Consider the following 16,454-nt stretch of genomic DNA (forward strand, 5'->3'; position numbering starts at 1 on the left):
AGACAAGAACAGAATTTAGTTTTTGAAGCTGCGAAGGCTCAAACTTCTTGCTGTGTTTCATTATGCATAACTGAAATTCTTCACAGTTACAAAAGTGTAAACTTCTCTTGATTGCATCAATATGTACTTGGAACAGGGGGATATGTAGGTCAGAGCTTGTGAAGGAACTCTGTAGCTACATTTAAATTTACTTTGAAGGAATAAAAGTAAATCCATAAAGTGTGCCTTTGTTTTTTTGGTAAAAACCATGCAAGCATTCCACTTTTAACTTCTTTCGGATCATAGGATGGATTTATCTTCCTCATTGAAAAACTCCCCTTGCTTGAAACTTCCTGACAGTTACAGATTTTTTTGTTTTCACTAGAGTGTTTGGTCATTTGAATAGCACTGTATGGACCACTCTTTGATGGTTTATATTCTCTCAACGTGATGCTCACTTCTGCTCATTACCTTATTTTTCATTATTTCATAATTTGTCTTTTTGTATTTTATGACTGCTTCTCTGGGATTTTTTTTTTTTTCCCTAGAAAAATGACAAGAATGATCCACACAAGTCCATAAGAGAGGCTGTAAAATAAACATTATACCATGTGTGGGGTAAAAAAATAAATAAATAACTGCAAATGGCTGTTCTCACTTTCTGGCATTTACACACATGGCCATCTGTTTGAGGGCTGTTTTAAATGGCTGTTTTCCAACATTTATGTAACTGGCCATTTGAAAGGAAATGACATCATCAAGTTTCCTGAAGGCTATAGCAGGAGCCTTGAAAAACTTCGGAAACAAATTGCTTAGTAAAGAGAAAGATGTTTTTCAAATGTCTCTTTTTTATATGTACTTCTTTCTTATTTCTAGCATTTCTAACATTTTCCCCCTTTTTCTGTACATTCTGTGTTTATACCCCTCAATATTTGCACAATCTACTTTGGAGCTTCTCTAAATTGTGAGAGAGTTAAAGAGAAAAACATCCTCTTTGTTGAGTCCGTACAATCTGGTCCGAATGTGCTGAAAACCATTTCTGCACATTTTTCTGACCTACTTAATATCCAAGAATGGACTTGATTGACTTTGTCACTCAAATGATGGCAGATTTTGAACTTGTAGACCTAGGCCTTGACAAGCATGGAAATAATTCTGGGTAGATATAGACTGTTCTGCTAACAAAGCGCTGCTGTAACTACCCTCTCACAGCGCAACCCATAGAGCATGACTGGGTGAAGAGGAACATTTGGAAAGTTTTTCAAAATTGTCAGAAACACCAAGAAATCAAAGGTAGGAAGGGAAAAGGTTTTTATTTTTATTTTTATACTTTTAAGTTCAGAGGTACATGTGCAGGTTTGTTACATAGGTAAACATGTGTTATGGGAGTTTGCTATATACATTGTTCCATTACCCAGGTATTAAGCCTAATACCCATTAGTTATTTTTCCTAAGCCTCTCCCTCCTCCCCACCTACTACCCTCTAATAGACTCCAGTGTGTGTTGTTCCTCTCTATGTGCCCATGTGTTCTGATCATTTAACTCCCACTTGTGAGAACATGTGGTGTTTGGTTTTCTATTCCTGCATTAGTTTTCTAAGGATAATGGCCTCCAGCTCCATCCATGTTCCTGCAAAAGGCATGATCTCATTCTTTTTTATGGCTGCATAGTATTCCATGGTGTATGTGTACCACATTTTGTTTACCCAGTGTATCACTGATGGGCTTTTACGCTGACTCCTTGTCTTTGCTATTGTGAATAGTGCTGCAATCAAAATATGCATGCGTGTGTCTTTATAATAGAATGATTTCTATTCCTTTGGGTATATACCCAGTAATGGGACTGTTGGGTCAAATGGTGATTCTGTTTTTAGGTCTTTGAGGAATCACCACACTGTCTTCCACATGGAAAGGACACAAATGGTTGAACTGATTTACATTCCCACCAACTGTGTATAAGTGTGCCTTTTTCTCTACAACCAGGTCAGCGTCTGCTATTTTTTGCCTTTTTAATAATAGCCATTCTGACAGGTGCGAGATGGTATCGCATTGTGGTTTTGATTTGCATTTCTCTAATGATTGGTGATGTGAGTTTATTTTCATATGATTGCTGGCTGCCTGTATGTCTTCTTTTCAGAAGTGTCTGTTCATGTTCTTTGCCCACTATTTAATGGGGTTGTTTGTCTTTTTCTTGTAAATTTGTTTAAGTTACTTCTAGATGCTGCATGTTAGACTTTGTCAGGGGCATAGTTTGCAAAAACTTTCTCCCATTTTGTAGGTTGTCTGTTTACTCTGTTGATAGTTTCTTTTGAGGTGCAGAAGCTCTTCAGTTTAATTAGATCCCGTTTGTCAATTTTTGCTTTTGTTGCAATTGCTTTTGGCTTTTTCATCATGTTTTTATAGCATAGTTTACAGATCTCCTTGTCCCTGAGTCTCTCAGTAATTTGGACCACTGGACCAAAGAGTTCTTTCATCTGATTCCAAAATTAATCCATCTCTTGGGAAAACCTAGCAGCTGCATTTAAGGCTCACATTTGTATGGAAAAAGTATTACTGTTAGAGGAAATTAAGTGTACCTACTCTTCAAACTTTCTTGGGAGGTCAGAGCAAATAGTTCATCTAAGCAGCAATCTACTTAAGCTCCTATATTAAAAACTTTTTGGAATTTTTAAATGCCTTCATACGATTTCAATCTACTGTGGCATTCTATTCTCCCAGAATGTTGCAGTTGCTTGCCTGAATCACCATTCTTCCAAGTTAGGAGGGGAGCATCACTTAAAAATTGTGTCCTTTCCACATTGCCTGCACTTGTTTGAAATTTTCTCCCCCTCCTGCTTCCTTCTCCTCCTCTTTTCATCATCACTATGGGTAGGAGACGTGGTTGGTGCTCCACCAGATTTCCTTTGCCAGCCAGTGCATCTGTACTCAGGTGTTTTTGGTTCTTTCTGGAGGCTTGCCCTTTGCAGATAGGAGCCACCTGCTGGGGTTACAGCATTACCTTTCCCCACCCTTCTGGGTCACCAATGGCTGACTGGTCTGGGGGTACAAAAGCCTGGGCACATATCCTCAAGGTGAAACAAGGTTGTTTCTTGGGGGTGTGATTGTCGGAGGTGTGATTTATGCCCCAGTTTCTTGGGCATCAGCCAAGGTTATACTTTACCTGAGACCACATCTCTCCTTTGCTATTTCCCCCTCACTGTTCAGTTTAATCTGCTGCCTTCTAGGTGTTTCCTAAAGATCACTCCTTCCATACATCACATATATCTAAAGCCATTTCTTGGTCTCTGCTTTTAAGGACCCCTATCTAAGACACTGTGATTACCAACGATGATATCTGAGTGATGAGTCTACAAAATCCTATATTGCAAGAGTCCAAAGCATGAGGAGGGTCTCTATCAGGGTAGATGGCAAGGGAAGGGATGTGCTTGTGAGGTTGTGAGTCAGCAGCAGTATCTAAGGGAAAACATTTAAGGTGAGAGTTTAAGAAAGAAGGAAACATTGGTACTTGTTAGGTTACTTGACAGAATTTAATTAAGTTAGTAAAAATTGCAGAAGTAGATGAAAAATTGTTTCTTGGATAAGAAAAAAAATAACACTTGTGATTGAAGAAAATTTGGAAAACACAGAAAAGTGTAAAAATAACATCAAAATCACCTGTAATTCTACTATCCAAATATCACCCTATTTTTGTATGTTTCCTTCCAATTTCGATGTATCTATCTTCCTATCTCTGTATTTTATTCATATAATTTACATTTATAAATTGAGAATTGCTACATATATAATTTAACATCCTTCATTTTCTTCCTGAACCTTACATACATTTTTATGTCATGTAGTACTCCTTGAAAATCTGATTTTCAATATCTGCATAATATTAAGTTCTATAGACTTGCCATAATATAAATATATACATATAATCAGAATATAGGTTACTGTCATTTTTTTGCTGTTTAGAGCACTGCTGTAAGAATAATAGCCTCGAACATAAATCTTGGTGTTCATCTTAGATTTACATTTATAAGTTACATTTACTGTAGTTGTATTACTGGGTCAGATGTATGAACATTTTAAATAACTTGCCAGCTTATGTTCTAATTTTCGTCAACATAATGCCAATTATTTTCCAAAAAATATGTGCCAATATATAAATGCTCCAATAAAAATACCACTTTATAATGCCATTAGTAACATTCTGTATTAAACTTTTTAGCAAATTTTGTACTTAACATTATATTTATTTTTAAAAAATTTTTACTTTTTAAAAATACATGCTACTTGGATTTTTTGTCCTTCTTAAAGACAAAAAATTTTTGTTGTTGTTACTGTAGAATAATGTTATTGATTGCCTTTTTTCTTTTAGTAACGCCTTTTGCAGGCCTCTAAACAGATGCCCCATGGAAACTGTATATTTCAAAAACATACAAACAAGTTAAATTGCTGGGGGAAGAGGGAAGAAAAAGGTTCAATCAACTCATTTTTGCAGGGCATGAGATGCAAGCAATCAGTTGAATTCCTTCACTTCATTACAGTCAATCAAATCTTTATTTCAGTTGAATTGTCTTAATATATTGACATGCCACATCACAAACACAACTACTTATGCTTTTGTCTTAGGGTCATTTCATCCCTAAATTAACATTACTGCATATCTGGGTGATCTAGCAATTATGCTCAATATTAGTAGGACTTAGTAAAAGTAAGAGCATAAAAGTAAATATGGTATAAACAAAGTTAATAGAACTCAAAAATATCATGTGGCAAGAAGGAGCATGCAAATGACAGAATGACAGCGAGGGGGCTGAACGGGGAAATGCAGAAGGCAAGGAGTGTATAGGGTGCATGTGAACAGCCATGCAGTGCTATGCAAGCCACGGGAAAAGGGCATGAACCATCTTCAGATTTTTCCTTTATCTCTCAAATGGTTTCTTATGGAATGAGTCTGGTATGTTCTCTATTTTATAATGCACCAAGTGATGTGTAAGTAAGAATGTGATGCTGTGAGTTAATTCACTCATCTAATATGTATGATACTATAAATAACCCCCCGATTCTTTGATTGAGCTACGATGGTGACTAAATTGTACATGTATTTTTGCTAATATATAATATGAATCTGTGTGCATGTGACTTCAATAGAAAAATCATTTTTAATTTTTAATTAATTATAGGTTTGTTAACAGCATGAAGACTACAAGAAAAAGAATGGAAGAAAGAAGTGAAAGAGAAACAAATAGGGGAGGGCATCTCTTGGATGACTGAGAAGGAAAGGAAAACCAGAAAAAGCAGTCAGGACGAATGCCTGACAAAAAACTCTGCTGCAGTGACACTTTGACAGGAAGCAGATACAAACTTTCTATGACTGAACAGGATATTTTCCATTTGTTGCTCCTTTGATACCCAAGCTCCTCAATGGTGGTCTTCTTCAATGAGACACTTTTACTAGTGATCATATTCTTGCTTCTTTTTGTTTTTTTTTTAAGTATGTTGCTGCTGTACTTTTAAGAAAGTTGTGTTTTATCTTAGTACTTTGATGTTCATAAATGGTATAAAACATAATTTTACCAATAGCTTTAATGGAATACTTTTTTACAAACAAAATAAAACTTGATCTTCTTCCACCCTATCCCCACATCAGAACTAATTTTACTACATTTTATTTTTCAAAAACTATTAATTCAGTCAATTAATATTGACTTTGGACTACATTGGGTCATTTTTAATGGATTGCTCTGGTACAGCTTTATTTTGTCATGTCCTTTGTTCTTGTTCTTTCTTGTCTACCTACCAGTTAAAATATGAAACTCGCGAAGCATTTAGCTCCCTGGATAGTGATTGCTATCCAGGGCGAATCATGCAAACTTTCATATTGTCTAAACTATAATTCAGAAATATAATATGGCTTAAATGGGAACTTGGGGCTAATGTTTAACAAGTGTGCACCATACTTTATCAGTTCTCTAAGATTTGTTTTCTACAAACAAAATGTTTATGTCATGGGCTACCTTTAGGTGGTAATTCTAAAGGCCCTTTCTGACTTGTTCATTAAAACTTTTTCAAGTGTTCAGGCCGCTGAGTTATTTGGTGCACAGAGTAGTACCAAATCATGTCTGAGAAAGGCTCCATGGTTCCCAAAGTGCCTGATTTTCCACCTCTTCCTATAAGAAGTAGTAACAGATATCCTAAATGAACTGGGGAAATAAGAATTAAGCCTATGGCTAGTTTAAACTTTCCTATGGAAAGATTTTAATGTTTCCAAGTAGACAGTTCGACTGAGACAATTTTATATAATGTGGTACATACGATTTAAAAATCTACATCCAAAAAAGCACATAAAAGACACACCCTACTTTAGCTATGTGTGATTATACTCAACTATGTATGCATAATATAACCTATGTATATACATACATGCATATAGTTTAGACACGCCCTACTTTAGTTATGTGATAGTATATATGTATATGACTTAGAAACCCTACTTTAGTTTTTTCTAAAAACTAAAATTTTTTATTTTTTTCTAATTTTTTAGTTAGTTTTTTCCTCTGACCCTAAAATTATGTGTTTGTTTGTTTGTTTGTTTTGTTTGTTTGTTTGTTTGTTTTGGAGACAGAATCTTACTCTGTCCTCTGTCGCCCAGGCTGGAGTGAAGTATTGTGATCTCAGCTCACTGCAACCTCTGCCCCCAGGGTTCAAGCAATTCTCCTGCCTCTGACTCCTAAGTAGGTGGGATTATTGGCATGCATCACAATGTCTGGCTAATTTTAGTATTTTTAGTAGAGATGGGGTTCCACTATATTGGCCAGGCTGGTCTTGATCTCCTGACCTCAAGTGATCCACCTGCCTCAGCCTCCCAAAGTGCTGGGATTACAGGCGTGAACCACTGCGTCCGGCCAATTCTGTTTTGACTATGAAGTAATATGGCTTAAAATATGAATTATGGAAGCTTCTGAGTCATGCGGTGACCTTCCACCCATCCCCACACCAGTGCCTTCTACTGTTATTTTTGTGCATTTGGCATAACCAGTTTTCTTTAATGAAAGAGATTTCCCTTCCAAGATAGGAGTGCAAGATCCAGACTAAAAATATGAAAATGCAAATGAGTAATGCTTCCTTTATCCTAGTTGCTTTCTTCAGGTATGTGTTGTATGTGTGTTGTTGTTTGCTGGGAGCTAAAAGTCCATTCTTTCAACAGAATTGCCTTCTGTCTCTAAGGGAACAAGAATGACCATTAAATTAAAAGACATGTATGAAATTATGCGGGTGAGAATCTTTACCCCACTTTTTGTGCTTTTTGATAGTAGAAAGATCTTTGTCTTGCAAAGGCAAAACTGGTAAGAACTTTATGCCTTTGGCTTAAACATTAAATGAAAATATACCTATTTAAAAAATGTTTTAGGCCGGGTGCGGTGGCTCACGCCTGTAATCCCAACACTTTGGGAGGCCAAGGTGGGCGGATCACAAAGTGAGGAGTTCGAGACCAGTCTGGCTAATATGGTGAAACCCCGCATCTACTAAAAATACAAAAATTAGCTGGGCGTAGTAGTCTGTGCCTGTAATCCTAAATACTCAGGAGGCTGAGGCAGGAAAATTGAGCCGAGATCATGCAACTGCACTCCAACCTGGGTGACAGAGCAAGGCTCTGTCACAAAAAAAAAAAAAAAAAATTGTTTTGCCCCGAATGAGTAGATCAGTGGGTTTGAGTTCAGCTTCGGGAAAAGGTAGGATGGTTTTCCTCTAAGCATGAAGTAGGCAGAATGTAACCGTTTTGTCCTTTCATGACAGCAGTTTAATCCAGGGGAAGTAGGAGGCTTTAACTCTGGGTCTAAAGAATTAAAGGAGGGTAAAAGAAGGACGGCAGCATCTGATACTGGGCTTCCTATTGTTCCTGTCACAATTTAAATCATTTGTTCACAATTGGTCACAAGACCTCAGTCTATTCTGTGCTGCAAGTGTATTCTTTCAAAAAACAGGAAGCGACACTTAAGTAATTGCAGATTTAAGTGACTACCAGGCTGATCCCAGCTCTTTGTCATGGCTTTCCTGTTTGGGTCTGAAGGAAGTGGGGGAGAAAGGAGAGAGAGGGTGGGGGAAGCAACTCTGTTAGAAGAACGGGTTAGCCTGAGCCTGGCTTTGCCTTAGTGAAAGAGTGATGAAAACACTTTAAACAGTTGCCAACAGGTCGGTAGAAAATATTTGACATCTCACCTACATCAACATGCAAGAGTTAAAGGTTAAATCACACACAACTCAAGTGCTGGGAAAAAAGGATATGTTTATGTCATCAACTTTCTTTGTTCTAGGACCGCCCTATGTCAACAAGGAGACACATTCCCACTCCCTGGTTGGAGACACCAGGACAATAGAGACTGATCCACATTTGCGCATGGGTGGCAAATCTCCTTTTAAGCATTTGTAGCTTGCCTCTAGTCTAGGCTTCTTCATAGTTTTTTACCTGCTTCCAAATACCTATGTATTTAGGGCAATGTGGTTGGTGGCCTTTCTTCTTTCTTCAACTAGTTTCTTGAGATCTCAAGTGTGAAGCTTAGTGTAGAAGGAGGAGAACTAGAAAGATAAAGGTGTTTGCTTTTCATCCATTTCCTGTGTTGATTCCAAATTCAGTGAGCTTCCAACCTAAATCCTTTGGATGGTGGTAGGCCAGGGAAAGGTGCTTTACATTGCTGGTGCTCACACACTCTAGGATTAATGATTGAAGGACCTTTCTGGAGAGGCATTTAGTGCTTTTCACAAAGACTATAATAAAACGTGGGGCAGGAGATTTCTTCACTCGTTCAAGGAAGATTTGAATTGAAATTTGGGAAGAAAGGAAAATATGCTCAGGGGAGCAATGCAACACTGTTGTGGTGGATGCCGACAGGTGTGTTATAGAAGGAAAAAGAAACAGGATAGAAACGTACATTTTATTATTTCTCAAAAAGTTCCCTTTTGAGAATCTGGTGAGAGCCATGATTATCTGCCTACATTTAAGTTTATATCCATGCTTAGGAGGATCAGAAACTTTTTTTTTTTTTTTAAAGAATTCCTAGAGGTCCTCTTGGGCTCAGTGGTTCATGCCTATAATCCCAGCACTTTTGGAAGGCCGAGGAGTGTGGATCACCTGAGGTCAGGAGTTTGAGACCAGTCTGGCCAACATGGTAAAACCCCATCTCTACTAAAAATACAAAAAATTAGCCTGCGTGGTGGTGGGTGCTAGTAATCCCAGCTACTCAGGAGGCTGAGGCAGGAGAATAGCTTGAACTTGGGAGGCAGAGGTTGCAGTGAGCCAAGACTGCACCACTGCACTCCAGCCTGGGCAACAAGAGTGAAACTCCATCTCTCTCTCTCTCTCTCTCTCTATATATATATATATAAAATTCCTAGAGGTTCATGGAGCCCTATGAAGTGCCCCTAATGTAGAAGGTCCCTGTGGTATAGGGGTATAGCAAGCTACCCATGCCTCCCTACAGTAGTTTGATAGTTCAACTAGATCTATACGCAATAGGTAAGAATAGGTATAGTCAAAAGCCCTTTACAACTAAATGGTTTCTACAAACAAGATTCAGGACCCTCCTCCCTGTATAGTGCTAAATGATCAAGACTAGCTCTTCCCACCTTTAGGTTTTTTGTGTTTTCTATAATTTTAAAAAATATTCACCTGCTGCTAGAATCTTCATATGTTAATCCTACCATTTGAACCACAACACAATTTGCTTACTGTTCTTATTCCTGGCCTAGAAAACATTTGCCCAGGTCTATGGACTTGTTTACTTTCTGGTCCCTCTATTAGGAATATGTTTAATTTGGAAATGGATATATTAAGGTATCATCACCTGATGCTGTGAAATATTTGCATCATTTAAAGAGAGCGCATTCCTTTTCTTGATTTGGGGCTCACCAACAATTTGATCAATTTTTATGCAAATTTATAGTTGGTGCAGATATCTCAAAATAAAATATTGACTCAAAAATGCTCCAAGCCCCACAGCTTTTAGGCCTTGTTGTTCAATGCTTTTAAAGAGAAGCATACATTTTTATTAAACTGTATTTGAAAATGCCTTGTCTTCCTTTGAAATACCATTTAAAAAAAGTATTGAAAAACGTTATTCTGAGTATTCTACAGACAGAACTATTCTTCAGACAGTGAAAGGGGTCCATGTGGCGCCCGCCCCGAGGTAGGCTCGCGCCGCCGCGTCAGCTCAGCGCTTGGTCCCGCAGCTGTGAGGAGGACGCTCTGCAGACTCGCTGCCCGCCGGCTCCCAACCCCGCGTCACTGCGACCGCCGCGGCGAAGATGGCCTCAGGAGTGCAAGTAGCTGATGAAGTATGTCGCATTTTTTATGACATGAAAGTTCGTAAATGTTCCACACCAGAAGAAATCAAAAAAAGAAAGAAGGCTGTCATTTTTTGTCTCAGTGCACACAAAAAGTGCATCATTGTAGAAGAAGGCAAAGAGATCTTATTTGGAGATGTTGGTGTAACCATAACTGATCCTTTCAAGCATTTTGTGGGAATGCTTCCTGAAAAAGATTGTCGCTATGCTTTGTATGATGCAAGCTTTGAAACAAAAGAATCCAGAAAAGAAGAGTTGATTTTTTTTTTTTTGTGGGCACCAGAACTGGCACCTCTGAAAAGTAAAATGATCTATGCAAGCTCTAAGGATGCAATTAAAAATAAATTTCAAGGCATAAAACATGAATGTCAAGCAAATGGACCAGAAGATCTCAATCGGGCTTGTATTGCTGAAAAATTAGGTGGATCCTTAATTGTAGCCTTTGAAGGATGCCCTGTGTAGGTCTTTCAGTGCCACAAATTGAAAGCTTCCATGTTTAATGTTATTCTCTTGCTATATAAATAAAGCAAATACATTTAGGCCAGGGTCTCACTGAGGGGGAGCTGTCTCGTCATCTTTTAGAGTAAACGAAATATTCTATAAACATACGCAAACAGCCCCTAAATAAATCTAAAGTCTAAAGTTTTATTGGTGTGAAATTAAATTCTTATTGGCCATATGCCTATTTTAATGAGTTGATTTATAAAGATTTTTGTTAAGCTCAGGATTTTAAATTATGCAGTTCACAAAACAGTAAAGGCCATGTGAAGAGAATTATTACATCTTTATTAACCTCAGCATTTACTTTGTTTCTTTTGCTTAGAAAATTGCTCATAATCTGGTTATAATTTTGGCCCAAATTCTTTATTCTTCCTTGAGCTAAGCAGAATAATGGAATATAATATGTCTTTATAATATAACAACACTAATACACTAATAGTAAGATTAAGTCAGGCAGTCTTTTACTTCTACCAAATGTGTAATGGAGATTGCTTCAAAATTGTGTCCACATAATCCACGCTGATCTTGCAAAAGCACTATTTCAAGCACATCATTGGAATACAGGAAGTAGCCCTGCACCTGCCGGTGAGCTCACCATTCACTGATTGGGAGAGTGACCAGGCATCTTGCAAATCATGGTGTGTCTTCAGGAGAATGTGCAGTGTCTTGTAATCAATTATAATGCAAACTAGGGCTACATTGTAATCTGTTTTGTTAATGAAAATGGCAAAACAATATTGACAAACTAGGACACCTGTGGTATCTTTAATTGTATCTCATTCAGAAGTTTGCTTCTTATGGTATAATAAAGTATGGAAGAATATTGAGTATATGTTTACTCTGGGCCTGGGAGAACTTAATTTTCTAGAGCAGTTTGTTGACTCGTGTGCAATGGGGAGAGGTACCATGATGACACTCACAGGGAGCCACTGTTCACTGACATTTGGAAGTGGTCATTGTTCATATCACCGGCGTAACACTTTGAACGATATAGAGATGCACCAACAGTTGAACTTAGAAGTAGCAGTATTGGCTTTGTGTAATAAAGGAAGCATTTTTGACTTAAAAAAAAAAAAAAAAGAAAGGGGTCCATGTACAAAAAGTTTAAGAACTCCTAGTGGAGATAATGGAAATAATTGGTGTACTGTTAAACTGACTGGCGTTCAAAGTTGGTGAATTTTCTGGAAGTACCATAAAGGTACCACTGGCCAAGCATGGATGGGAAGCAACCTAAGAACATTCAGCAGAGGATGCTATAAATAAGTCACACTGGAAGGCCAACTGATTGGGTTGCCTTTCTAAGAGGAAACCATTCTTACCAGGCACACCTCAGTACTTACAGCAAACACTGAAATTTCACCAAATTCATAGGTTGTGTTTTTGTTTTGTTTTGTACGAAACTGGCTGGTAGCAATTAAATGTTGTAAAAAGTGTCAGAATTTAGATGAAGACTTTCCTTCATCGTGGCATACCAATGTGGTTGTGTGGTTGTTAGGGAAAAGAATCTATAGCTCGTATCTATCTCTGACCATCGGCGGCTATAGATCCTATCAAAAGAACTTGACAGTTTTGAGTTGCCAAATTGTCTTTTGTCAGTTTTCCCCAATTATTTTTTATTAGTCTTAACATCAAGCTTTGCAGTGTTTGCCATGAGCAACTGTTTTGTTTTTACTTTCAGACACACTGTGAGTCTTGTAACTGTTTCCTTTTTTCTTTGTATTGGCTGTTTGATTGCTAAGAGTTAAATCTGTTGACCTACCATAGCAATTGTATAAAATTTCACAGAATAGCTTTTGTATTTGTATTTCATTTCTTTTCAGTTTCCTTATCAATCTTCATAGTGGCATCTATGATTGAATAGAAAAACACATTCAAAACATTTGAAATAACATCAAAGACACATTAAGAACAAAATTAAGTGTTAGATATTATTCCTGACTCCATCTTGTTTTTCCAGATTACTTTTTCTTTGGCTTATTTCTCGATTACTTTTGTTGCCATTGTTGTTGAAATTTTGCTATTATTACTGCGTAGAATGAATTTTTTTTTTTTTTTTTTGTAAATTTCCTTATTTGGAGTTCTGATAGCAGTGTGAGGTATGGGCTTGGACAGAATGGGATTGAAATAGAATATAAGAATAATCAGTTTGACAGAAGATAACAACTAAAATAGTGGCAGTAGGGATGCAGAGAAAGAGAGTTATTCATGAAATCAAATTGAGAGGACCTTTATGTGAAAGCGCATTTTATGTGAAAGCTAAATATAGTAATAGGAAATTTGAGTTGATTCTCAACTTGCTAGGTGGGCAAGTGATGATGCCATTAATCAAGATCAGGATTACAGAAAGTGTCATGGGGTGATTGAGGTGGTGATAAATAGGGATAAATATGTCCCTGTTGAGATTGAGGTTTTTTTGTGGGACAATTTAGCGAAATCTAGTAAACCACTGAAAATAAGCATCTAGATCTCCGGAGAGATTATGAAGCTGGACACACTGGCTTAAAATTTAGCAAAGTATATATATTTAGTTGAAGCAATGATTATAGGTAAAATTACTCAGTAATAAGAGAAGGTCAAGGGACTTTTGGGAAATGGACTTGAAGACAAAGGCTGTGACTTGCTTGTCTTCGTATTTCCAGCACCTAACCCAGTGCCTAGCACAGAAGAGTTGCTCAATAAACATTTATTTCATGACTTACCAAATGAATGAGTGACTGAGTAAGTAGAAGAAACCCTCAGAGGAGACTAGGAAGGTGTAGTAAGAAAGATGACCGAAAACAGTAGAGAATGATGTCTTAGAAGATGAGGTAGCAGAATTTTAAGAATGAGATTACAAAAAAAATAAGAATGAGAGTACAGTGAAAATTTCTGGGTGCTGGAAGATAGAAAACTGAGACAGAGTTAGTGCACTGGATGATAGAACCAGAATTCAAAAAAATCTTAGGAGTATGGAAATTAGAGCTCGATCTCATTGCTATTTACTAGGGATAAATGTAAAAACCTAATGACAATTCAGAATATCAAATCCATGAGCACTAGAAGCAGATGACCTGGTTTAATCACATTCCTAGGGTTTAATAGTATGCTGAAAGTTCAAAATAAATTAATATTGGAGCCTAAATGTCAAGGTATGTACTTAGGCAATGTTTATGAAAATATCCAGTGTAGAAACTGAGGATAATAATACCTTAGTATAGGTTGCAGATACAGGTTGGAACAATGCCTTTTGAGAGGAAAAATACTATAGTAGGTGCAGAGAATGAAAAGAAGAATGAGGAAGTGCGTACTGGGTTCGTGCCATAAGACAGACTTGTCGTATGCCCCAGGGATATGGGGACAAAGGTCCCTGTTCTCATGATCCCTACAATCTGTGGAGGAAGAACACATGAAGCAAATCAATATATAAATATACAGAAAATTAGAGATGAGATGGCCATTTATGGTGAAGGCCAGAGTCACTGGAACAAGGTAAACAGGGGAAACAGGGGCATGAGGTGGGCCATGGTCATTTCAGACAAGTTTTGGGGACCTTTGAAAGAAGCAGATTTATTCTAAGCACAATGGGAAGCCACCGGACAACTTTAACAAGGGTAGTAATATTATGAAATAAAACACTTTAAAGAAAAATGAATTATCTGGATTCTATGTGGAGAATACATTAAAGAAGGAAAAATTGGATGTCTAGATGACAGCTGATGGTGTTTTGGACAAGGATGGAGGCAGTGAAGATGGCAAGGCATGGTTATATTCAAAGCATATTTCAGAGTAGATTTAATGGTACTTGATGACTTGATTTGAATTACATTGATTTGATACCAGGAGTTAGAGTGAGGAGTACAACTCTCAGAATACTAGCTTCTGGAAGTAGATGAAATATTTTCTGAGCAGAATCCTTGGAGGAGCGTGATGTTTGTGAAAGTGGGAAATTGATTGTGAATACTATTTCCTTTTCGATATACAAAGTTTGGGATGTCTCTAAACATCCTAGAGATATCAGGTAGAATTCAATAAAGGCCAGAGCCAATAACATGTCCCTTAGGGATATGCCAGTTATATTACTTGATGTTCAATGGGGCCACTTGACACTGATGTATTTCCCTTCAGCTTCCCCCTTCAACAGAAGTGGAGGGAGATTTGAAGCCCAAATATTATGCTCTTTTTCTGTTAACAGAAAACTGAGTAGTGCTGACTTATCAAGCCTTTTTTTTTTTCTTTTTTTCAAGAAGGAATTCTGACAGAACCCTTGTACTTGTGTAGAGTCAAATCAGAGCTTTAAAAATGCTGGTTTTCAGATTACCTGTGGTCTTATACTTGTGGTATTTATATTCCTCATGTTTCTTAGTATTGTGGGTAATCTTAGAGGCTTTTTTCTATAGTTAAGATGTTTTCTAAAGATCTGATTGTTTCCTGGCAATCAGGAAACATTCCTGCCGCAATATATGCTGCAGATAATTCTCCCAAATAATTATATTATATGTGAGTCTCATACCAGAAATTGCCTAGAAGTCTTTAAAGGCCAGTGTTTTCTGATAAGATTGGGGATGGATCTGAGAGAGAAGATCATTAAGTTAGGGAAGATAAGATAAGCATTCCTCAGACCTCAGGTCTACTTTCATGACTAAGATTAAGTACTGAAGGGCCTTTCAAATAAACACTTAAATAAGAAGGAGAAACTCAGAGAAATAATACATGTTTGAGATGAGAGGCATGTTAATTATTCTAACTTGATCATTACACATTTTATACATGTATCAAAATATCGCTCTGTATACCATAAATATGTACAATCATGATGTGTCTATTAAAAATTAAATAAAAGGATTAGCCATATCATTGAATGAGACTGAGTCTCATCATTCTCTTCCCATCTCAATAACAAGCCAGTTTTCTTTATATAGTCTCTTAAGCCTCTACTTCTCCACTGAACTCAGCAACGAAGTCTACCACCTTATTTCAGCCCATCATCTGATACGTGGGTGATTGAAATAAAGTCCTATTTTTATGTCCCCTCCCTGCTGCCGTTGTGCACTCTGCCACCAAGGTACATTTTCAGACACGCTTCTCTCATAATGCCTCTTTTGTGCCCCAATTCTCCACTAAGTTCACATGTTATAACAGTAAAACAAAAAAATCCTCATTCTCTTAGGTAGTTAAGAACTTCTGCAGGATCCAGCCCATTCTATCACATGGATTTTCCCCGGTTCATTGTCCTGTAAACACACTCTGCACTTGCTTACATTGTTCTCCACTTCTGTAATGCAGGTCTCCTCCCTGAGTTAGCCCTTATTTTTTGTATTTTATTATTTTGAGATAGAATCTTGCTCTGTCACCCAGGCCGGAGTGCAGTGGCACAATCTTGGCTCACCGCAACCTCCTCCTCCCAGGTTCAAGTCATTCTCCTGCCTCAGGCTCCTGAGAGTAGCTGGGACTACAGGTGCCCGCCACCACATCTGGCTAATTTTGTAATCTTTTTTTTTTTTTTTTTTGAGATGGAGTTTCACTCTTGTTACCCAGGCTGGAGTGCAATGGGGTGATCTCGACTCACCGCAAACTCCACCTCCTGGGTTCAAGCGATTCTCCTGCCTCGGCCTCCCTAGGAGCTGGGATTACAGACATGCGCCACCACACTTGGCTAATTTTGTATTT

The 16,454-nt window shown here is 37.6% G+C and overlaps 1 protein-coding gene and 1 long non-coding RNA gene across 2 annotated transcripts; both read left to right on the top strand.

Annotated features, from left to right (window-relative positions):
• The first annotated feature begins 878 nt into the window (after nt 1–878).
• LOC117064469 lies at nt 879–5,570 on the top strand. Its single transcript, XR_004429477.1, has 2 exons — nt 879–1,272; nt 5,150–5,570. It is a non-coding gene; the product is annotated as an uncharacterized LOC117064469 (long non-coding RNA).
• Nucleotides 5,571–10,141: 4,571 nt separating this feature from the next.
• Nucleotides 10,142–11,892, top strand: LOC117065051 (destrin-like). Its single transcript, XM_033179439.1, has one exon. It carries the CDS (start codon nt 10,269–10,271, stop codon nt 10,767–10,769), a length of 501 nt encoding a protein of 166 aa, XP_033035330.1. The 5' UTR covers nt 10,142–10,268; the 3' UTR covers nt 10,770–11,892.
• Nucleotides 11,893–16,454: the final 4,562 nt, after the last annotated feature.

The sequence above is a fragment of the Trachypithecus francoisi genome, unplaced genomic scaffold (genome assembly GCF_009764315.1).
Source record: "Trachypithecus francoisi isolate TF-2019V2 unplaced genomic scaffold, Tfra_2.0 Lachesis_group2, whole genome shotgun sequence".
Lineage (NCBI taxonomy): Eukaryota > Metazoa > Chordata > Mammalia > Primates > Cercopithecidae > Trachypithecus > Trachypithecus francoisi.